General features: G+C 40.6%; 1 protein-coding gene across 3 annotated transcripts in view; it reads right to left on the bottom strand.

The window, feature by feature from the left end:
• LOC132861367 (calcium-activated potassium channel subunit alpha-1-like) overlaps nucleotides 1–20,000 on the bottom strand; it is an 82,305-nt gene that overhangs the window by 14,895 nt on the left and 47,410 nt on the right. For 2 of the 3 annotated variants that reach the window (XR_009649931.1, XM_060892862.1), the window contains exons 7-21: nucleotides 16,650–16,725; nucleotides 16,356–16,431; nucleotides 15,897–16,067; nucleotides 15,255–15,346; nucleotides 12,132–12,242; nucleotides 11,329–11,434; nucleotides 11,142–11,224; nucleotides 10,969–11,038; nucleotides 10,684–10,839; nucleotides 10,120–10,229; nucleotides 9,946–10,014; nucleotides 9,664–9,750; nucleotides 9,049–9,125; nucleotides 2,898–3,071; nucleotides 648–680 (exon numbers count right to left, since the gene is read on the bottom strand). Coding sequence is in view for 2 of the 3 variants with exons in the window: in XM_060892862.1 (XP_060748845.1) it covers nucleotides 648–680; nucleotides 2,898–3,071; nucleotides 9,049–9,125; nucleotides 9,664–9,750; nucleotides 9,946–10,014; nucleotides 10,120–10,229; nucleotides 10,684–10,839; nucleotides 10,969–11,038; nucleotides 11,142–11,224; nucleotides 11,329–11,434; nucleotides 12,132–12,242; nucleotides 15,255–15,346; nucleotides 15,897–16,067; nucleotides 16,356–16,431; nucleotides 16,650–16,725 (1,491 nt within the window). In the remaining variant the exon portion in view is untranslated. Of the gene's footprint in view, nucleotides 1–647; nucleotides 681–2,897; nucleotides 3,072–9,048; nucleotides 9,126–9,663; nucleotides 9,751–9,945; nucleotides 10,015–10,119; nucleotides 10,230–10,683; nucleotides 10,840–10,968; nucleotides 11,039–11,141; nucleotides 11,225–11,328; nucleotides 11,435–12,131; nucleotides 12,243–15,083; nucleotides 15,176–15,254; nucleotides 15,347–15,896; nucleotides 16,068–16,355; nucleotides 16,432–16,649; nucleotides 16,726–20,000 lie in introns of all 3 variants that reach the window. The other variant, XM_060892874.1, reaches the window with a different exon arrangement.

Genomic DNA, 20,000 nt, shown 5'->3' with positions numbered 1-20,000 from the left:
TACTAGATTTTAGATTTAAAAAATAAAAACTAATACTGTCACTTTAGCACTGAATAGAGAACTCGTCTAATGAGAGTCATTAACATCGCCCTCTGCTGTATGATTACAGGTAGCTCAGGTAACACAGCTCTAAATCACAGCTTTATATCATACACTATCGTTTCCATAGTAACAGCTCATTCTCATGGACAATGAATACCATTTTCTGTAAGGAAACGATAATTATAGACGGAGTCTCCGCTCAGTAATCCAGTGTCCACTTGGGGGCGTGATGTTCTTCAGTGAGGTCACAGTGAGTCCATCAGTCAGGGCTTCACTACAGAACTGTGTGTTAGTGTGACTGGGGTTTAAAGGCACACACACACCTCTCTCAGTCTTACACAGCTGCTGGATGGGATCTGGAGTGATATCTGTACTTCACACTGATGTTTTCCCAGCAGGCCCTGTGGCAGGTTGAGTGTCTGAGCCTGTAAGGTTTATTCAGTGCTTTATCTCATCCTTTACTGACATGGCGACTAAAACATAACTAAGACCTAAGACTATGATGTAACACTAGGGTTTTTTTTAAGAAAACATAAAGAAACAGGACAAAGCAACAACAACAGACACAAGGCCAGTTAGAGGAAAAGAAGAAAAGGGATACTTACTCGATTTGATATATCCGTTATAGTTACTTTTAGCTGAGAAGAATGCAAAGATAATGTTACGAGGAGGAGGAGGACAGAATATACTGCAGTGAAATGGTGAGTTAGTCATTAAAAGCAGGTTCGATCTAAAAACTAAACTACAGCCAGCAACTAAATGTGGTGCTAACGTCGGGCCTCATTTATCACCTTTTACTACAGTAGCAGTAAAAAGTCGTGTAAAGTTTTTTACTGCTAAACTTAACTAAAAATTCCCAACATATTTACATATTTTTCGCTGATACATGGTCAAACCTATTCGCGTTTAGATTTAGCCACGACTCCAAAACCCATTAGAAGTAAGAAAACAACAAAGGTGAAAGAGTGCCCCCTTCATGTGGCAGGGGAAGTAGTAGCTCAGTGGTTAAAGGTGCCCTTCCACACAAAACCGTTTTTACTTGTATTTTTTGATATGTGTTAGGTCCATATGTGTTGTGTCGTGAATGTGAAAACGAACTGCTACCTCCCCGGTCAGTTCTAGCCACTTAAAAGAAATAAGCGGAGAAATCAGGTCAATTAGAAAAGCTGCTCAGAGTGACATAGAAATGATCGAGCTCATTACTATTCATGAGCTCTCCCACTTGAGACCGCACCCCCAGAATTCGTGTAGCTCAGTGAGTTTCCTATACAGCAAGGATGGCTGAACGTCAACGGGCTTGTGAAGAAGCCATTCTGCCGCAATTCAAGGTGATTGTAAACAAATGTCCTCTAGTCTAGGCTACTTACTGCGCTGGCTGAATGAATAGTCATGCTCTCATATCCTAGCGGTTAGCCAATCGGAGCCAAGCAGCATAGCTCATTTGAATATTCATGAGAACTGGCGCAAATCGAGCTGAGTCTTCCTGCAGGCTTTCTATACCACACTAGAATGGCTTGAAACAAGGGAACCAAGGCATTTTTTCCACAAAAAAATTTTACAGAGTCCATGATAAACTTCAGACATTACCACAAAAGTAATGAAATACGTGTGGCAGGGCACCTTTAAGATGTTGGACTACTGATCGGAAGGTTGAGAGTTCAAATCCCAGGACCAACAAGCTGCCACTGCTGGGCCCCTCAATTGCTCAGATGTGTAAATGAGATAAATGTTAGTTGCTCTGTATAATGGTGTCTGCCAAATGCCAGAAATGTAAATGCATGTGCTAAAACTTCCAGTAATGCAGCACTGTCAGATACCACAGACACGCTCCTGTTCAAGGGTGCCATTACTTCTGTCCCAAAAAATATATAGTTCACAGATTTTAAATGGCTTGCTTTAAAGTCGTTAATATGAAACTCATTCATTCATTCATCTTCTACCGCTTATCCGAACTACCTCGGGTCACGGGGAGCCTGTGCCTATCTGAGGCGTCATCGGGCATCAAGGCAGGATACACCCTGGACGGAGTGCCAACCCATCACAGGGCACACACACACACACACACACACATTCTCATTCACTCACACAATCACACACTACGGACAATTTTCCAGAGATGCCAATCAACCTACCATGCATGTCTTTGGACCAAGGGAGGAAACCGGAGTACCCGGAGGAAACCCCCGAGGCACGGGGAGAACATGCAAACTCCACACACACAAGGTGGAGGTGGGAATCGAACCCCCAACCCTGGAGGTGTGAGGCGAACGTGCTAACCACTAAGCCACCGTGCCCCCCGTTAATAATATTATGTTGATTAAATCGGTGTGTAATTGTGATAAATATTTCAACTTGACTGTATTCTGTATATAACAATCACAGTAACTCATCGACATCTGAACAATTCTCACCATTCTACCATCTCGTTATACTGGTGAATCTCCTAGTATGAACATCTTCCCAACAAATTAACTTTTCATCAAAAACACATTTTTTGTGTAAATGCTCCTTTACAGAAGAATCTGTTCATGTCCAGTTTGATAAATAAGGCCCAAAGATGTAAAGATAATAGCACAAGCATAACGGCTGATTAGATAACACTGCTCTTTGATTGAGGAAGTGAATAACTGCTTTTGTTAATGTATGTAAATAAATAAAGCATGTTAATTCATCAGTACATCAGAATGAATAAAGTAGGATCAGTGTGTTAGACATACAAACATAAAACATGCGATTAAACAGCCAGAAGCTCGCAGCCACTAAACACCTGCACATGCCAGTGTACTAAAAGCACAGCCTCAGCATCATGATGGACATGTTTAGGTCACGAGTGAGACGACTATGGACGGACTTACAGGAACGTAAAGCGGCCAACTTATCACTAACAGAGGCGGGAGAAAGAGGAAGGGCACACGGAGGAGTCTCCACATTACTACGTGTGCTGCGAGATGTGCACGAGCAGCCGTGCTCAGCCTCGCCGCAACATAAACAACACACTAGTCGCATTCGGCGGCTGCCTGTCATCTTGGCTGAAGTCATAGACATGCATAAAGAGAATAAGAGGAGAAGATAAATGAGGAACTTAAAAGTACAGAAAGATTCAGCATTGAGTGCTAAAGACCTTCAAATCTACAGATAAATCCATTAATTGGTCTTTAAGAACCACAGAAATGAATATTTCAGTACTGATATTTGATGAAATATAATACAATAAGAAGATATGATATTGAGTCTTAAAGATCAATAAACCTCATATTAAACCCTGAACCCTGAAGAACTACAAAGGGTCCCAATGTTGAGCCCTAAAAAATGACAGAACTAATGATGAACCAAATATCTACAGCGACACACTATCATTTGAAACTATCACAGGAAGACAGGAGGGAAAGAAAACCCAAATTCAATCATTTTCTTCTTTCCAGCAATCAAGAACAGAAAAGAGTCTGGATGCAGGTCGTCCTTTTATCTTGAGGGATGATGGATGCTGCTACAGTCTTGAAACAGGTCCAGACTGGGGTGTGAAAGGACCTTCATAGGGGCAGGTGCTGGTCTGTTTATGGCTTTGTGGTGTTTTAGATGTGATGCAGGTGGCTCCATGTAGCCAGAATCAGAATCAGGTTTGTTGGCCAAGTGTGTTGATGTTGACACAAACAAGAAATTTGGTTCCAGCTGTTCGTGACTCTCAAAAGTACAGACATAAATAACACTATACAAGACAATGCAGACGATGTGATACAATATAGACAGTATTAAAGAGTATTAATTATACAGTAAATACAGAATATATGACAGATCAGTTATGTACATAAAGTGTGAGAAGTACATGGTAGTGCAAATAACAATATTGTACAATATACAGCAGCAGTAGTGTGTAATATACACAGATGATGTGATGACTGACAGTCCTGATAATGCAGCACTTATAGATATGAAGCAGTGAATATAATTATGGTGAGGTGTTAATCAGGGTGATTGTCTGGGGAAAGAAACTGTTCCTGTGTCTGGTAGTTTTAGTAAACTACGTTCTGTAGCACCTGAGAGAAGGGAGGAGCTGAAAGAGGTTGTGTCCAGGGTCTGAAGGGTCAGTGGTGATTTTTACTGCACGGTTTCTGGTTCTTGTGTTGTACAAGTCCTGGGGGGTGGGCAGGGGGGCACCAGTTATTATTTCTGCTGTTGTTACTGTGCGTTGCGGTCTGTTCCTGTCCTGTTTTGTTGCTGTACCAAACCAGATGGTGATGGATGTGAACAGGACAGATTGAATGACTGCAGTGTAGAACAGCATCAACAGCTCCTGTGGCAGACCAAACTTCACTAAGTGATGTAGAAAGTACATCCTCTGCTGGGCCTTTTTGATGATGGAGTTTATGTTGCACTCCCATTTCAGGTCTTGGGAAATGTTAGTGCCCAGAAACTTGAAGGCCTCCACAGATGACACCGGGCTGTTGGATATTGTGAGGGGGAGTAGTGTTGATAAAGTCCACTATCATCTCCAAAGTTTTGAGGGTATTTACAGTAGCTCCAGACTGTTCTGACTGCACCATAGCACCAGCTGCTTCACCTCCTGCTGGTATGCAGACTCATCGCCATCTTGAATGAGACAGATGAGCGTAGTATCATCTGCAAACTTCAGGAGTTTAACAGTTAACTCCTGTAACTTAAAGTGAAGTCACTAGTATAGAGGGAGAATAGCAGTGGGGAGAGGACACATCCCTGTGGAGCGCCAGTGCTGATTCTCCGAATGCTGGAGGTTACATCTACCTGTCGTTTCCTGTCTGTCAGGAAGCTGGTGATCCACTAACAGACGGAAGGGGGTATAGTGAGCCTTAGGAGTTTGGAGTTTAGAATTTCCAAAATTATAGTATTAAAAGCCAAACTGAAGTCGACAAACAGAATCCGGGCAAATGTCCCTGGGCAGCCCAGGTGTTGCAGAATGTAGTGCAGTCCAATGCGTCGTCCACTGACCTGTTTACTTGGTAGGCAAACTGTAGGGGATCCAGCATCTGTTCTGTTCCATTCTTTAGGTGGGTCAATACCAGCTGTTCAAAGGTCTTCATTACAACAAATGTCAGAGCGACAGGCCTGTAGTCATTCAGTCCAGTGATGGAGGGTTTTTTGGAAACCGGGATGATTGTGGAGAGTTTAAAGCAGGAGGGGACTTCACACAGCTCCAGTGATCTGTTGATGATTTGGGTCAAAATAGGAGCCAGTTGGTCAGCACATGCTTTGAGACAGGAGTGCCCCTTTTCCACTAAGGCAGTTTGAGTGCTGGTTCAGAGCCTAACTTAGAACCAGTTCTTTCTTTTTCGACAGCCAAAGCACCGGCTCTGAACCAGGAAAAGCGGTTCTAAGCACCAAAACATTTCTGGTCTAGACTTAAGAACCGCTTGCGTTAGCTCCTGGGGGTGGGGCTACTGTGACCAACAAGACAAAAGAGAACGTCCTTAGTGCCATTTTTAAATAATTTAAAATCAGGATTCGCTGTGTTTGGATGCCAATGTAGGTTCGCAAAGCCATAAGCATTAACAGTAAAGCAACATCTGCCATTGTTGTGTTTGCTGCTGCTGTGCTGATCTCTTGTAGTTTGTGATGTCTTACAGGCTAACTTCTTTTGGCTATTCTGATCTCCTTTGTCAGTAGGTTCCTGACCTGCTTATATAGAGCTTTGTCCTCCCCTCTGTAGGCATCTTCCTTGGCATGTCAAGGTTTTTTCAGTTTGGCTGTGAACCATGGCTTGTTGTTACTGTATTTGCAGAAGGTTTTGGTTGGCACACACACGTCTTCACAAAAACTGATGTAAGACGTCACAGTGTCAGTCAGTTCATCCAGGCTGTAAGTTCCAGCCTCAAAGATACTCCAATCAGTGCAGTCAAAACAGACTTGTAGTTCCTGCTTTGCCTCACTGGTCCGTCTCTTCACTGTTTTGACTACAGGTTTAGTAGATGTTAGTTTCTGCCTGTATGTTGGAATAAGATGGACCAAGCAGTGATCAGAGTTCCCCAAGGCTGCCCTGGGTACAGAGCGATATGTGTCCTTAAGAATTGTGTAGCAATGATTCAGTGTATTTTTCTCCCTTGGGGGACAATTTATATGCTGTCTGTATTTTGGGAGTTCAAGTGTTAGTTTTGCTCTGTTAAAGTCTCCAAGGATAATAAAAAGAGAATCCTGATTATTTTGCTCCAAGCCTGATATTTGGTTTGCCAGGTTTTGCAGTGCATCACTCAGGTTGGCCTGCGGTGGGATGTAAACTCAGAATGAATGAGGAGAATCCCCGCGGTGAATAAAAGGGTTTACAGTTAATGAGCAGTGATTCCAGGTTTGGGCTGCAGTATTTATTCAGCACTGTGACATCTGTACACTAACGTTCGTTAATGGAGAAGCAGATTCCGCTGACTTTCATTTTACCTGATAGCTCCGTTACTCAATCCGCTTGGTGTAAGTGGAAGCCTGAGAGAAGTAATCCACTGTCCGGGATTGAGTGACTGAGCCAAGTTTTGGTAAAACAAAGAGCAGAGGAGCGTGAAAAGTCCTTGTTTGAGAAGAATCATTTTCTTCAGCAATGAGTGAAGGTTCACCAGCTGAATCGATGGGAGCGCAGTTCTAAATCCCCTCTTTCGCAGCTTCACTAGTGCACCGGCGCACTTCCCTTGCTGGCACCTCCTTCATGTTCCACAGAGCGCAGCTGCTCCTCCAACTAAGAGTTCCAAAAAACTTTTCGGGTTTGTGAAAACTGGTGAAAAATTGTCTGGAGCGAACTGCCCGATGTTAAGCAGTTCTTCTCTGGTGTAAGTTATCACGGTAGGGTGACCAAACACACAGAAAGTAAACAAAAAGAAAGAAAGTACCAGAGAGAGTCATACCGAGGGTGCCATCCATGGCACCATCTTGGATCTAAGGTGGAGAGAACAAGCAATGAAGAGTGAGGAAGAATTTGGGGCTATTTAGCTGCAGTCTATATTAGTTGCAGGAGTCTGGTTTCTAAAGGGGAAGATCTGTTACAGAGGAGATGTGGTAGTCCAGTCTTTTTTAGAGCTTGTCTTTTTTGAAACATCTACATTACAGCACAGTGAAATTCTTTTCTTCAAATGTCTCAGCTAATGGAGGTTGGGGTCAGAGCTCAGGCTCAGCCATGATAAAGCACCTCTTTATCAGAGATGGTTAAGGGCCTTGCTCAAGGGCCCAACACAGGCAGATTAGTGGTTCTGGGGCTTAAACTATGACTTTCAGTGCATCAACCCAGGGCCTAAACTGTTTAAACTGGTCTATGCTGAGGGACTGACTCAGCATTCCAGTGGCCTCTGTGGATACAAATCATCAGATACTGCTTGTTGTAAAGGAAAAACCTGCAATGCCGGGTTCATAGGTTCAAAGGTTCATAAAGTCAGCAGACAAGGACAGTTCAGAACTATCCCAGTGTTCAGTATTATGTTCCAGATAACATGATCCAAGATTGTCCAGGGAGATCACAACATCTCCAGTGATGAATATCATCTCAGCATTGCTGGGGTTTAGTTTCAGCTAATGGGCCATCATCAATTATAAGATCCAAGCAGAACATGAGTGAATGAGTTAATCAGCATAACAGTGGTGGAGGAACCCAGCACTAAACCTTGGGGGACACCAATGATGAGTCTGCATAAAGCAGATATGGATCCTTTCCATTTCTCCAGAAAGGACCACTCCTCTGGGTAATTCCAATGCTTATGATAATGGACAGGAGAGCCTTGTGTTGCTCATATGAGGTCAAAGCAAATGAACACAAACAAAAGCTTGGCTGATTTAGTGAAATTAAGCTTCTTATTCAAACCCACAAGGGCCATTTCTGTGGAGTGATTTTGTGTAAGAAGAGTTAATTAAACTATAATCATACTTAGCACTGGGCCCTGAGGAACTCCAGATCTTTTAAGTCGCAAATATAAACTCCTGAAGAACTACAAAACTAAAGAGAGACCCTGAATTGAGTCATGAAGGACTAAAAATATGGACAGACTCAACATTGAAAATCTCCAGAACTAAGCAGTACTATGAACCATGAAGAACTTGAGAACTAGAAAGACACCTTGGATCAAACCATGAAGAATTAAGCAAATATAGAGGAAGCTATTCCTAAAATGTAAGGGAACTACAGAAGAACCTTGTACTAGAATTAGAGGTAACTATAGAGGAACCCAGCTATAACTGATGAACTACAGAACTGTTGGGAAATCTAAAAAGGGATGAACCCTGTGGACAGCTGATCTACAGAGGGAACAGACATTTGGTGTAAGCCAACATGAATGACAGAACAATTAGCGCAAAATGAGCTCAACCCATACGTGTTGAGAGGGCATTTTCAGAAAATGTTCAGTTGTACAGTAGCATTGAACAAACTTGAGTTTTTACAGTTCATGCATCATGCATCATGAACGTTGAGGTCATGCAAGACTTCCAACAGATTTTGCTTCTAAGATATAGAGAGTACAGACAACAGGACTAGAATTTATTTATAATAAATAATTATTACAACATTTTACACCCTTAGGGAGACCTTCTGATAGTAACATGGTCCAGTCTAGCGAGGGTGTAGAAAGCAGAAGATTACATGCAGTAACAGTATCAACCAGAACCATGTGCAACCTTCACAGGAGAGAAAAGTGCAGAGTTTACTCACAATATGTCACTAACAGACACGAACCATAAGATCAAGGCATTTCCACAGCAGCAGTGAAGCAAGAACATGTCAGAAATGTCAACACATTAATGAAGAAGAATTGATTAGACTTCCTTCATGTGAGACACTTCAGATCACAACATAACAAATGATCACTGTAGTGAGCGTGGTACATGGTGGAACCTATAAAAGTTCTACTCATTCAAGTGCTACACAATCACAAAGGGCTCCACATCCTCTTTATTAACCATTAGAAAAACCCACAAAGAACCTATTGTTTGTTCCCCGAAAGTGTATAAATCTGGTGGACTGAACCCTACTGTAGACATGGAAGCGTCTTGGTCGTTATCGTAACTTACGTCGTTTGCATCCGCACTTCTTTATCCTTTTCGGGTCTGTGATGTCATCATGACAAGCTTTGCAGTAGTAAAGAGCTCTGAGGAGATGGAAAGACATCAGAGCTTCACAAAAGGATCCGTATTCAGAGTAAAGTATGGTGGTTAAGAATGGTTAGGAACAGTACAGAGTAACAGGTGTGAGGGTAACAAATGTGCACTGGGGCAGTTTATCACTCAAACTGTGGACACTTTTTTATTACTATGTGTAGTGTGTACAAAAATGTAAGTGCTCCAACATCCTGTGTGGACATTAAGATTTATGTCCACACAGGATAAGTCCACTCTTAGTCCACTCGAGTGAGTGTGGATAAATAAATACACCTTATAATATGTGATCTAATATACTAGACTAGACCTGCATATTACATTGATTACAACACTCGCCATCCTCTCATTGATACATTTATATTAATTTTCCATCACATTACAATTAGTCAACTGAGGTTAAAGGTGAGGGTTTGTTTTTAAATGACGATGATCTAGGAAAACTGAAAAACCTTCATCCTGGGTGTCACAAACTCAAGAAATATCTGGCAACCTAACAATAACATGGAGCTCAGAAGATCCACAATGTACCTCTTTACTTCTTTGGCATCACTAGCAATAAAGAAACCCAGAGTTCCTTCCTGCATCTTCACATGATTGCCTGGGTTAATGAGTGTACTGCAACACACACATACACACACACACACACACACACACCATAAAAAGACACAATAGAATTAATTACTCTCTATATATATAGACTTATCCACTAAATGTTAACGCAAGACTCATTTCCATGTCAGATTTTTAAAGGTAAACTTCTATAAGTTTTATGTGTTAAAGATTTAGCAGGTAAATTAGCGTAGCACTGACCTGCTCTCTCTCTGATCAGTTTTATGCTCGATGGCTATCAGGAGGAGCTTCAGCTTCACGTAACATAACCTACAAAAGAAAAAACATGTGCTGTGTACAGACCGTGGACGTGTATGTGAACAGAGCAGGAACACGTTCTGAATCGTGAAGTGGAGTAATAATAAATCTACTTACTCACACACCATGGGGAAGGATAAACCCACAAAGGCACTGGACAGGTACTCAGTGTACATTTCATTAGCTACTCCTTCCAGGTAATACTTCTGCCACGTGTCCTCTTCAATCTAAAATCATCACATCACACATGAAGACAGAAAACTCATCATAATGAATGTATTCTTCTCACATAGGCATCGATCGATTTTCTATAACTGCAGCTCAGCGTGTCTCGGGATTATTTATAATTAATGCACTCGCTCTAATACGCTAGCGTTTCTAAAGTAACAGCAGATAATGTGCTAATAAAGAACTGTAAATATGCTGATATAAAGATGCTGTGTGATGTGGTGAAGGAGTCTCCAGTGTCAGTGGTGTGGAACAGTCAGAGGTGAAGCAGATATCTTCAGGACAGACGAGTTTACACTGCTTTACGTTTCTCAGTAATAAGCTACCGCTCTTTGTCTGGTGAGGGAAGTTTCTGTAGGTGCGATAATCAAAGTGAGAATGTAACCATAAACAGATGCTGCAGTAGAATAGCCCTGTGGTGTTCCTCAGGTGAAGAGAGATTGGAGGTGTTACCTTAATGAAAGACCTCATGGAGAAGAGATTAGCCAGCATGGTGGAGAGCCCCTGCGCTAGGCAGCTCTGAGCGATGAATCCCAGCTTCAGCTCCGCCAGACAAATCGCATCATCACCTTCCTTCCAGTTCCAGCTCGGAATGTTCAACAAGTGAGCCTGTAAATGGAAAAACACACAATCCCAAATCCAGTAAGCTCCATTTCCACCTCAACATCACTAACACGACACTGTAGTGAGTCGCAGCAGCAGGAGAAGATATTATCATGAGAACATCCTGGACTCTACCTTATTGTGGTACTGCAGCATCTGTGTGATGACGCGGATCTTCGGGTGGTAGTTTTTTATAGATATCACTCTGATGGAAAAAAAACACAAGCAGTGATGATGCGTCAGTGTTGGACCTCCTGCCTCATGAGACTCAAATCCACACGTTTCTCAGGTTCATGAGCACGTCTCACCTCATGATGTTGGACGCGTCCTCAGCGTCGGGGTCTGGGCAGTATTTATTAGCTAAAATTAAACATGCGTCTGCTGACTCGATCTTTATAACAAATACAAACAGGAGAAATGTGGGATTTAATCACACATCATCAAAGGCTGAAGGCTTCAAACTCACATGATCATAGACAGGTTCAACTTTAGTACCTTGACTCGGGCCAGATCATGTGGATTTAGGACGGAACCCTGGTAGAACTCTACCTGAGTGAAGTGGCGCTTAAACAAGGCTTCCAACTCAAGATTAGGGGAAATACTGCGAAAAAATAGAAAGAAATAAACAAAAAACTACATCAACAATTTAATTCAAATTAAAAATTATTATTTATGCATTTAGATAAAAATTTATCTATCCTTCATTCTTTCACAAGCTCTGGTGAAGTTCCTTTATAAAAGTGTAAAATAGTCTGTGACTTCTAAATAAAATTAAATTTAACAAACAAATCTTAAAAATTACTATTTAAGTGATAAAATATACGGAATAAATGAATAAAAATAGCCTATTTGCATTGACTCCGTCCTCAGAGATGATTTTTGAAGAAACGTTTTTAATCTTCTAATAGTGGACGTTGATGTTGATTTATTTTAGCAAATAAAGCTTTTAATTAATGGCTTAGAAAAAAACATCTAGTATTCTAATTCATGTAAATGTATAATTTATAATATATTATTCCACTTTATTACTTTATATTATTATTCCATGTTCTGTTACAAAAAAATGTTTTCTTTAGTCTTTTTGAATTAGAGCTGAAATAAACACATCATCAGTGCAGAATTTTACCTTCTGAATTTAAAAATGGATTTAAAATAACAGTGTGTGATTCTGCTCTCTTTATAAAGGTCATTAATATGTAAATCACAGTGAGACAGACAGTTAGATCAGGGGTTTGAAGAAGTGGGCGGAGCTTAAAGCCCCAGTCCTAATGAACAGCCAGTATAAACCGTGCACTTACTTATGGAGAAAAACAATTTCTACATTGACATCGTCCCTGTCCTTGTGAAGGAAGTCTTTGAGGAAGTTAGAAACACTTTCCAGAGTGATGTGACCACACACCACAATGTGCCTGTGAAATCAAACACACCAACAATCAGGAGGAGAATCACCAACTTCTCAGATGGAGCTCAGAGTCTGTGACGACTTCCTGTGGGAAAAAAATGGGATTCTTCTTCCCTGAATCTGTTGGTATCATACAACATAAAAATAAAGGCTCCGTGTGGACATGTTGTTTTACAAGGCTCTTAATGGTTTAGCTCCCATGTATCTAACTAGTCTTCTAACACGTTACAATCCTTCACGCTCTCTGAGATCACAAAACTCAGGACTTCTGGTAGTTCCCAGAATATCTAAGTCTACTAAAGGTGGTAGAGCGTTTTCTTATTTAGCTCCCAAACTCTGGAATAGTCTTCCTGATAGTGTTCGGGGCTCAGACACACTTTCACAGTTTAAATGTAGATTAAAAACTCATCTCTTTAGTTATGAATACACATAATACATCCCATAATATTGTGCTCTATTACATCTGATCAAATACACATTATCATCTAGTGCTCGCTAATATTGTTAGACTCCAGTTAGACTCTGTGATACTAAAGATGAGATGTGAACTCCATGTGATCTTTTACACCAACACAACATTTATCAGACTGTATATTTATAATCACACCCCCAGTGTCACTCAGATGAGGATGAGGTTCCCCTTTGAGTCTGGTTCCTCTCAAGGTTTCTTCCTTTACCATCTAAGGGAGTTTTTCCTCCCCACAGTCACCTGAGTCACCTCAGACTTGCTCATACAAACACATTGTGAACTAAATCTATCTAATATTAATCATGAATTTTGTATTATATTAATATGAAGGAATTGTCTTCTTTGTAAAGGAGACACCAGTTTAAAGTGAGATGTTTGAGATGCCTGAACATGGCCTTCATTAACACTGCCTCAATGTGAGGATCAGATCAGGCTGACTGGAGAAATAAAGGAGTGAACTTCTCTCACTCTCTAAACACAAGAGATTCTGAGACACTTCTCTTTGCTGAAGTGTGTTTCAGGACTGGTGTCTGAGCTCTGCTGTGTTCCTTCACCTTCTGGATGGTCCTTCATGAGGTTTACAAGAGTCTCATAAATATCTCATATTCTCTCAGAAATAAGAACTATTTTTTTTATATTTAACTATTTCTAAGATTATTAGATTTATAACAATAATAATAATAATAATACTCATCATCATCATCATCATCATCATCATCATCATCATTCTGCACTACTCCCTGTATGAATACTGACTTAAATCTGAGCTAGTGATGAGTTAAGTCTGTACTAATCACACAGCACTCTTTAACCCCAGAGTGAGTCTGATGGGTTCCCCTAACCCTAACTCCTCCATTTACATTTAAACAGAGCATCATGTGCATTAATCACACAGTGGGGCAAATGTGATAAGTTAAAAAACAAAAAATCATCCACAAAAGACAAACTACAAGCAAGACGAGAGACTCATCACCTGTGAGTGTGAACACAAACAACACACTACAGCCACAGATTAACACAAACACTTCAGCTTCCTCTTAACATAAAGCAGCAGCAGCACAGGACACAAGAAGGGCCACAGGAACCAACAACATTTTCTGTCTGAGGAAAGACTGTGTCCTAAACACTAAGACTATTTACTAACCACTAAGACTGTGTACTAAACACTAAGACTATTTACTAACCACTAAGACTGTGTACTAAACACTAAGACGGTGTACTTAACACTGTGTCCTGATCTATGACTGTGTCCTAAAAATGAAGACTGTGTACTAAACACTAAGACTGTGTACTAAACACTAAGACTGTGTACTAAACACTAAGACTGTGTACTTAACACTGTGCCCTAATCTACAACTGTGTCCTAAACACTAAGACTGTGTCCTAAACTATAAGACTGTGTACTAAACACTAAGACTGTGTACTAAACACTAAGACTGTGTCCTAAACTACAAGACTGTTTCCTAAACACTGTGTCCTAATCTAAAAGACTATGTCCAAAGCTATAAAAATGTGTCCTAAACACCAAGACTGTGTCCTAAAATCTAAGACTCTGTCCTAAACTATAAGACTGTGTCCTAAAAACTACGACTGTATCCTAATTTATAAGAATAAGTAACACTAAGACTGTGTACTAAACACTGTGTCCTAAACTATAAGTCTGTTTCCTAATCTATAAGACTGTGTACTAAATGCTAAGACTGTGTACTAAACAATAGGACTGTGTACTAAATGCTAAGACTGTGTACTAAACTGTAAGACTGTGTACTAAACATTAAGACTGTGTACTTAACACTGTGTCCTAATCTACTGTATAAGACTGTGTTCTAAACTATAATACTGTGTCTTAAACACTGTGTCCTAAACACTAAGGCTGTGTCCTAAAGTATAAGACTGTGTCCAAAACTATAAGAATGTGTCCTAAACACCAAGACTGTGTCCTAAACACCAAGACTGTGTCCTAAAAACTAAAACTGTGTCCTAATTTATGAGTGTGTCCTAATCTATAAGACAGTGTCCTAAACTATAAGACTGTGTCCTAAACACTAAGACTGCTGTGTCCTAAACACCAAGACTGTGTCCTAAAAACTAAAACTGTGTCCTAATTTATGAGTGTGTCCTAATCTATAAGACAGTGTCCTAAACTATAAGACTGTGTCCTAAACACTAAGACTGCTGTGTCCTAAACACCAAGACTGTGTCCTAAAAACTAAAACTGTGTCCTAATTTATGAGTGTGTCCTAATCTATAAGACTGTGTCCCAAACACTAAGACTGCTGTGTCCTAAACACCAAGACTGTGTCCTAAATGATAAGACTGGGTCCTAAGGTCTTTCACAGGTCTTTTAGAAGTCTTGAGTTGTGGTTAGGTGTGACTTACTTTCTGCCTCGAGTTGAATTATACATCCCGGCGTATTTCTGTCGATTAAGGATGAGAGCAGCGATTTCTGGCACGTAGCGAGCGAACATGGCCTACATGCACAAGACAAAAAATAAAAAGAAAAAGGGCGCATGCAGGCGGGAACTGACCCACAACACACACAGTACTTACTTTCTCCCATTTACTGCACTATAGGAACCGCCATATTTCTTACGGTTTCCTATTAATTCTATGATTTCAGGCACGTAGCTGGCAAACATGGCCTGAGGAGAGGACAGGAGACAGAGCAGGAGACTGAACAACAGGTGAAGGACGAGAGAAGGAGGTCTTTCATATGAAAAGATTAAAGACAGATTAAAATATTTATTTAAAGATATTTCAGGAAAAGTTGAAGCAATGGAACGTTCCAGATTTCACCTAAATGCATTCAATCAGCCAAAAACATTTTATTTTGCTCTGAAATTTATCTGAGTTAAAAAAACAAGACCTTTTGACTTTAAGCCACATCTCGAGTCTGACACCCGGCGATGAGACTAATCATGACATCAGGAAACTAATGCAGTCCGTTACTCATTACTTGTTAGCGTCATTAGCATCTTAGCTCCAGTGCTAAAGTGAAGCAAACACCAAACACGTTCTGGCTGAATGACAACATCTGGAGTGAAGCGAACATTTCATTTTGTGTTCGAATTAAAATAAAATCTGTGTTTAACTTGGGGTTAGGAGCAGAAACTGAAAGAAGACGAGAAGAAAAAAGCCATGTTTAATCCAACAATCAGAGACTGGACAGAGAGACAATAGTTCTTGCTTTACCAGTCCACCGAGGATAAAGAAGACCATGAAGAGGCGCCCCAGCGTGGTTTTAGCGTACACGTCTCCGTATCCCACGGTGGACATCGTCACCATCAGTAAATACACACACTCCCAGTAGGACAGTTGCTGGAAGTTCTGAAAGTTTTCCCATGGATCGCCTGAATTTTCCACCTGAAATATAAACACACGTCACAAATGGACTGATATTTATATTTTAATGTTAGAACACCATGAAGAAACAATCACAGTGTTTGTGTCCTGTTCATGTTGATGACTGAACATCTTCCTCACGTCTCACTCCACAGTGGTGTTAATATGAAGCTCACATAAAAGTACACACTCAGGAATTTAAGACTTTGTAGAGTTTCATCACTATTTCTGTTTTTCTCTACAGTCTAGAGGTGAAATATTCATAGAAAAACAAATAACTATTATTTTTTATTAAATAATTTTACATACCAGGTGGATGAAGCCTGCAGCCGTTAGCCATGTGCTAATAAAGATGGAGCACAAGTTCACCAACTTTATTGAGTTGCTGGAAAAATAAAAAATAAGGAGTCACTGGACATTTAATCATAGATTCATCACCTATAAATCACTGACGTTATTCTGACAGTAAAGAGAGAAATGAACAAATGGTTCCTCTGTGTTCTTCATCATCAAATCTGAACTGTGAAAAGAAAGAAAGAAAGAAAGAAAGAAAGAAAGAAAGAAAGAAAGAATTAATAAGAATAAGAGAGATGTGATACATACCTGGTTTTAAGGATGTTTAGAAACTGTAATATTTCAGAGAACTGAATCAACCGTAAGGCTCTTAGAAACCTCAGACCTGAGAAACAAGAAGAAGAACAGAAGAGGAGAGGAAGAATACGGTGAGATACACACACACACACACACACACAGTATACATACACACACAGTATACATACATACACACACACACACATACAGTATACGTACACACAATAACAACATACACACACACTCACATACAGTATATATACACTCACAGTAACTACATACACACAGTATACATACACACACACACACACACACACACACACTCACATACAGTATACATACACTCACACAGTATACATACAGACACATACACACAAACACACATACATACAGTATACCTTTCACACACATACAGTATACACACACACAGTATACATACACACACAGACACGCACACAGAGTATACATACACACACTCACATACAGTATACTTCCACTCACACAGTATACATGGATACACACATACACACACACATACATTCACATACAGTATGCATACACACACAGTATACATACACACACAGTATACTGTACATACAGACACACACACACAGTATACATACAGACACATACACACAGTATACATACAGACACATATACACACACACACACACACACACAGTATACATACACACACTTAGTATAGACAGAACAGGAGGCCCATGTTCCTGCCATAAACATTCCATGTGCTAAAAGGTTGGGAGTGTGGGTGTATGTGTTTGTTAAGATCTGACCTTGCTGAGGTGACTGGAAGGTCACATACACAAAAATGCACACACACATACCAACACACACACAATGTACGTACAAACATAAATTATACATACACACACACAGTATACATACACACACACAGTATACTGTACATACACACACAGTATATATACACACACAGACACACACACAGTTTACATACACACACATACATTATACACACATACAGCATTAACACAAAATGTTGAGTTCTTCCATGAGTGTGTGTCACACTTTGGTGTGATCTGTCCCTCAGTGAGGTTCTTCAGTTAAGAGGAACACAGCCATCATGCTCAAGTCTGAGAACATCTCCCTGAACATCTCCATCTGACTCTCGAAAGTGAAAAAGCGATTAGATTCTGACTCGACTCACCAGCAGGAAGTGAATCATGTTCTCCACACTCAAGGGGTTTGTGATTTCTACATGCTCAGTAAAGTTTAGTTAACTTAGTTAAAAAGGTTCGTTGAAGAATTTCTGAGGATGATATCTGGTTTGTTTAAATTAGGAGTGTGAGATCAAACCAAACCAAATGAATCAAAAAGAATCACTTTCACTCTGACTCACAGTCTATTCAATCTAATCAACAGTTAAAGCACTGTTAGGTCCAAGTGATTCTGTTCCACGTCTTACCCCAGTACACTAGAACACGGAAGCAGGAGGAGAGTGTGTGATACACCCCGTCTGTCTGGGTTTCCTCTCGGTCCGGGCAGTGGGTGTGGCCCAGTTTCACACGGTATCCGTTCTGAAACAGATCACCACAGGACTTCTTGCGTCTTCGAGTGTGATGAACTGCCTCAGAGTGCGTGTCTCCGTCCGTCCCTCGGTACACCAACATCTTTGTCGGGATCATCATGGATAATGAAGAGTGAAATATTAAAGCTAGAGTTTTAATCCTGGACGAGCAGCAGGTCAGGATGGGAACCTCACAGCACCGAGTCAGACTTCACATCACTCTGATGATTCTGATCCTAACACTCGGTTATGATCTGTCACTCTGTCTTTCCTTGGAATTACAGCATAATCTCAACACCTTTGTATATTTTGCTTGAAATCGTCTTCATGGTGGATTTTCCAGAATATTCCCATGTTCACAAAAAACTTCAGATGAAATGATCGAGAAGATTAAACTTAAAACAGAACTTTAACCCGATCCCTGTGAAGCAGATCTTATCATCTTCCCAAATATTCCAGTGTGAATCAGGATTGATTTTCAGGAAGCCGTTGGAGTTGTATTCCAGATTTGTGCAGCGTGTTTCTGTTCCTGAGCAGCAAGAACTCCACACTGAGACTCAGATTGAGACTCCGATCTGAGTCAGATCTGAGTCTCATGGGGTCAATCCTGAAGCCGTGACTCGAATCGTCCTCTTATCAGTTGGTATGTTCAGGCAATTTCAGGGCTTTAGAAACTTCCCAAACATGAATGAAATGCCCACAGAGAAAAGTGCATCTCGGTGTCGTGCAGGAAACAAAACAGTCTGCACTAAAATCCAGACGTTTAACAGCAGCAGTTTTCACCCTAAACCTAGTGACGGATTTCAGGAAAATTTCACATTCTGACGGAGTGAGAGGCATAAATAAATCCAGCAAGAAAAAACAGATCAGTTCTGATCAGATTTTAATCTCAGACATGTAGCGTGGGATTAAAGCAGCTCGTCCTCCATCAGGAGATTAAACTGTAAGCTTCTTTACATGGAAAATAAAACAATTAAAAATGTTACAGTGTGAGATGGAGCGAGACATTAATCTACAGATCAGTACGAGTGGAGCATGTTTAATGCCTGGGTCATCACACACACACACACACACACACACACACACACACACACACACACACACACACACACACACACACAAATAAATCTCTTCCAGCTGGTTAATTGTGTAAAATGTGTGTGTGTGTGTGTGTGTGTGTGTGTGTGTGTGTGTGTGTGTGTCCACCAGGGGGTGATACACACTGACTGTTGACTGTTATAGCAGAAACACACTGTACGTTCATTCATACACACACTGATATGGACACTACCTAGCTAGCATGCTAATCAGTAAGCAGACTAGCGCAGCTCCATTTCAGTTCAGAGGAACAATGTGTCAGACTGTAGCAGTGCATTTTGGGTAAGTGAACAGTGCCTATGGAGGATTAGAAACACAAAATGTTTCCAAAAGCTGCATCTCTGGTCACAGAGGGGCGGAGCTTCAGTTTATTAAATTTAATATATTTATCCAGTTGATCATAATGTAAACAACAACACAACAGCTTATCTACACAGCATGCTAGCAACCACTGCAACGCTTCAAGTTAGCCAGAACAGAGCTGGACACAGAGGATTAGCATCAATTATGCAAACTGATGCTATGACCCAAGACACCTGTCACTCAGCAGCAGGATGATGATGATGATGATGATGATGATGATGATGTTAAGTATTTCATAGTTTGTTTTTGAGTGATATCACTTCCTTTCTTATGGATTCCTGTAAACAGAAGTTATTTCTGGAACAAATTCTGTTCTGTATATGAAATGTTAGTGAGTCGTGTGTGTGTGTGTGTGT

Source organism: Tachysurus vachellii, chromosome 2, assembly GCF_030014155.1.
Source record: "Tachysurus vachellii isolate PV-2020 chromosome 2, HZAU_Pvac_v1, whole genome shotgun sequence".
Lineage (NCBI taxonomy): Eukaryota > Metazoa > Chordata > Actinopteri > Siluriformes > Bagridae > Tachysurus > Tachysurus vachellii.
Note: the sequence above shows the minus strand (reverse complement) of the source record. Positions and strands in the feature narration are given on the sequence as shown.